This window comes from Acanthopagrus latus, chromosome 18, assembly GCF_904848185.1.
Source record: "Acanthopagrus latus isolate v.2019 chromosome 18, fAcaLat1.1, whole genome shotgun sequence".
In the NCBI taxonomy this organism is placed as follows: Eukaryota; Metazoa; Chordata; class Actinopteri; order Spariformes; family Sparidae; genus Acanthopagrus; species Acanthopagrus latus.
The window spans coordinates 13,614,404-13,618,294 of NC_051056.1; the positions used below are offsets into that span (position 1 = coordinate 13,614,404).

Below are 3,891 nucleotides of genomic sequence, written 5' to 3' on the forward strand. Positions count from 1 at the left end.
CCACCCTCAACCCGAGCGGCCCTGTCCGGCACAGCCAGCCCCCGCGGTCAGCTCACCTGCTCCGGCCTTCCTCCCCGTCCCCCTCTCTGTCTCCACCAGCAGCTCCTCGGCTCAGCGCTCTTTAATGACTTTCTGGTGGCTGCAGCCTTCTTTTATTTCTCCTAAATGTATGAAAATGTATGCAAATTTAAATCAAGCTTAACCTGGGAGCCGGAGCAATATATTTAATGGAATTTCAAACCAATAAGGAGACCGGGGACGCAGCCTTCTAATGGCAAATATAATTACGCGGCTAAGTTAGCTCTCTGATATGCAGATAGATCTTTTTCATCTCTGTGAGGACCTGATGAGATTCTTAAAGACTGGAGGTATGAGTGTGTGGCGCGGGAGGACACATGTACTTCTCTGAGAAAATGCAGAAATGATTTAGTTCGAGGTCGTAAACACGCCCGACGAGTGCAAGATTCTCAGCAAAGAGCGTGAGCCGGGCTGTCAGAGAAATGTTAAATTTTTAATATCTTATGGAAATCTTATTTTAAGGACTAAATTGCACTTAAAGGCCCGTGACAAGAGTTATTTCTGTCTCACCAAAATGGTGAATGTCCTGTGCGTAAAACACTTGTGCGTTAAACTCAACTATCTTGAGAGGCTCAATCCATAAACACCTGAGGAAGTATTCTGTGGAAGTTAATAATTAGCAGTGAGAACTGCTCTTGGTTTGATTGTATCCCCTCTAAATTAAGTGCTGGCACGTCTAACGAATGCCACTGCGCTTTTAATCTCCTCCTTCGCACGCGCTCAAGGGTGACAGGAGCGGCAATAAACTCGTGCGTAAATCAGTTGGAAACTTTAATTAATAAACAGGAACTGCGCTCCACGCGCACATCGCTCCACAGCCAGACCCACTGGACCAGCATTCCCGACTCACTTCCGGTTCGACTGCCTGTAACCCTTTCCTCTCCACAGCTCTGCTTCCAGAGGCGGAGGTCCGGGCATCTGCGCTGTCATTGGTCGACGCGCGCCGTCACCGCGTCTCCGTCGGCCTGTGAGTGGTGGTGGAGGCTGTCAGTCAGTGCCAGGCTGCTGCCGAAACTCCAGAGAGAGGGAGATGTCAGAGGCTGAGCTGCTCCCTCGCTTCAGTAGCACTAGTGGGGTTCAGCAGCCAGCATGGCCACAGCTGCCTCCAGCCCCTACACCCTGCTCAGCTCCAGCCCCATGATCCACCCGGACAGCCAGGCCATGCAGCCTGCTAGCCCCTACAGAGGACACCAGAAGCTGCTCCAGAGCGACTATCTGCAGAGCGTCCAGAGCAACGGACACCCCCTCGGGCACCAGTGGGCGAGCAGCCTGTCGGAGGGCAGCCCCTGGTCGTCCTCCATGGAGCAGCAGGACGTGAAACCAGGCCGAGAGGACCTTCAGCTCGGCATCATCCATCACCGCTCCCCGCACGTAGCGCATCACTCCCCTCATCACAACAACCATGGCAACCACCCGGGAGCCTGGGGGACTCCGGTGTCCCACAACTCCTCCATCACCAGCGGGCAGCAGATCAACATCTACTCCCAGACGGGCTTCACTGTCAACGGCATGCTGGACCACGGTGGCCTCACACCTCCACCCAACCCGCAGGGCCAAGGCATGCACCCGGGCCTCAGGGACACGCTCAGCCCCGAGCACAGCGACCTCGGCGGCCACCACTGCCACGACCACTCCGACGAGGAGACGCCGACTTCGGACGAGCTGGAGCACTTTGCCAAGCAGTTCAAACAGCGGAGGATCAAGCTGGGCTTTACGCAGGCGGACGTGGGTTTGGCCCTGGGCACGCTCTACGGTAACGTCTTTTCCCAAACCACCATCTGCAGGTTCGAGGCTCTGCAGCTGAGCTTTAAAAACATGTGCAAACTAAAGCCGCTGCTGAACAAGTGGCTGGAGGAGGCGGACTCGTCCACGGGCAGCTCGAGCAGTATAGACAAGATAGCAGCTCAGGGGAGGAAGAGGAAGAAGAGGACGTCGATCGAGGTGAGCGTGAAGGGGGTCCTGGAGACGCACTTTCTCAAGTGTCCCAAACCGTCCGCGCAGGAGATCACCTCGCTGGCGGACTCGCTGCAGCTGGAGAAGGAGGTGGTGCGCGTGTGGTTCTGCAACCGGAGGCAGAAGGAGAAGCGCATGACGCCGCCGGGGGAGCCGCCGCCGCACGAGGGACCCTACTCTCACAGCGGGAGCGCGGGAGACGCCTCCTCGTGCCACGATCTCTGACCGCAGCACCGGGAGGATTCCCCCCCACCCCCCGACACCCCACCCACCCCCACCCGGCACAGACTCTGGAGCGCACAAGGGGCGCAGCAGCCCCGGTACAGACTCCTCCACACGCCTCCAGCACTGAAACAATAACAATGACAGAGATACCTGTTCAGCCTTCGTCATTTTCTAGCTGTCGCGAGGGCATTACTCTATAGACGTCGCATTTCAGATTTTACCTTCGGAGCCCGCCAAAATTATTTTCTACATCACGGATATAAATACAAAAATGTGCCTAATAACCTGCCAGCGCCTTTGGTTTGTGTCACCACTTCTCATCAAGCTCGATAATAACGATAAGATGGGACTGATGTGTTCTGGGCTCCTCTCACACACTTTTGCTTCTGTTTGTATGAACAGTGGAGTGAAACAAATAGTAATAATCTCACTTTTTTTTCCCCTTCTTCTTCTTCTTCTTCTTCTTCTTCTTCTTCTTCTTCTTCTTCTTAATTGATTCGTTGCAGCAGCAGATCGAGGCCATTTTACAGCGCAGCTCATGCTTCCCTCGGGCGTATACGATGCTTTAGTCCTCGTCATATTTACAGTCATTATTTTGTAACATACTCGTAGCAGATCTGTAATTATTATTATTTTTTTGCATATGCAAATGTAGGCCCTCGTCAGCAGCCGTAGAGGTGCTGCTACCAACATAATAGCACTTGGAGGGTTTTTTGTTTTTTTGTTTTAAATTTATTTTATTGAATTCCTCCTTTATGGCCTGTAGCTTGCGCCACCACACACACACACACACACACACACACACACACACACACAAACACACACATTTACAGCTATTTATAAATGCATTTATTTGAGTTCAATCATCTTCGACCATAGAAACTGTGTGGACTCTGAAGCAGAGCCGAGAATAGAAAGAGGGGTTGACGACGCTATACACCTGCCTATAATTTTATTGTACGTTCAGTATCAAAATTTTATAATCTTAAATACTCCTGTTATTGGTTTATTTCTTAAGTATTTTTTCGAATATTGTACAGTTTTATATATTACCCTTTTGAAGTCATTAATTTAAACAAATGCTCTTAGTTATTCATGCACTTAATTAGCAATGTAAAAGAAAGAAAAAAAAAACAACACAATATTTTCAGTAAGATTGAACTGTTTCGGCGGTTTTATTCCAAATTTCGATGACAGCTCAAGTAATTATTTATTTTCAGTATAAAGCTTGTATTATGTTTTGAAATAAACTATGTATGTTGTAATAAACAATTTTCTTGCTACAACTGTTCACTGTCCAAAACAGAGTTATTTAAAAGTATTTACAAATTAAAAACCTTTATTATTATTATTATTATTATTATTATTATTATTATTATTATTATTATTATTATTATCATCATCATCAAAGTAGTGAAAGCAATAATCAAAATGGATGATTTTTTTTCTCCATTCAAAACCATTTACATTTTTGCATATTTTGAAAATGGGTTTAGTCCAAACCTATGACTGATTGTGCTCGCACTAAAGAGAATATTGTGCTCTATTTATGTATTTACACACACACGCACAGCAACGTAACCTTGACTCAGCTTCAATGTCACGTCAAAAGGCAACTTTTCCCCCCAAGTTTTT

The 3,891-nt window shown here is 48.2% G+C and overlaps 1 protein-coding gene across 1 annotated transcript; it reads left to right on the forward strand.

Annotated features, from left to right (window-relative positions):
- The first annotated feature begins 731 nt into the window (after positions 1–731).
- Positions 732–3,554, forward strand: LOC119006943 (POU domain, class 3, transcription factor 4-like). The gene has a single exon (XM_037076096.1). The coding sequence runs from the start codon at positions 1,168–1,170 to the stop codon at positions 2,254–2,256; it is 1,089 nt and encodes a 362-aa protein (XP_036931991.1). The 5' UTR covers positions 732–1,167; the 3' UTR covers positions 2,257–3,554.
- The last annotated feature ends 337 nt before the right edge of the window (positions 3,555–3,891 follow it).

What these genes read in the sequence shown, in the direction of transcription:
- LOC119006943 (XM_037076096.1), top strand. Translation starts at nt 1,168, where the DNA reads ATGGCCACAGCTGCCTCCAGCCCCTACACCCTGCTCAGCTCCAGCCCC.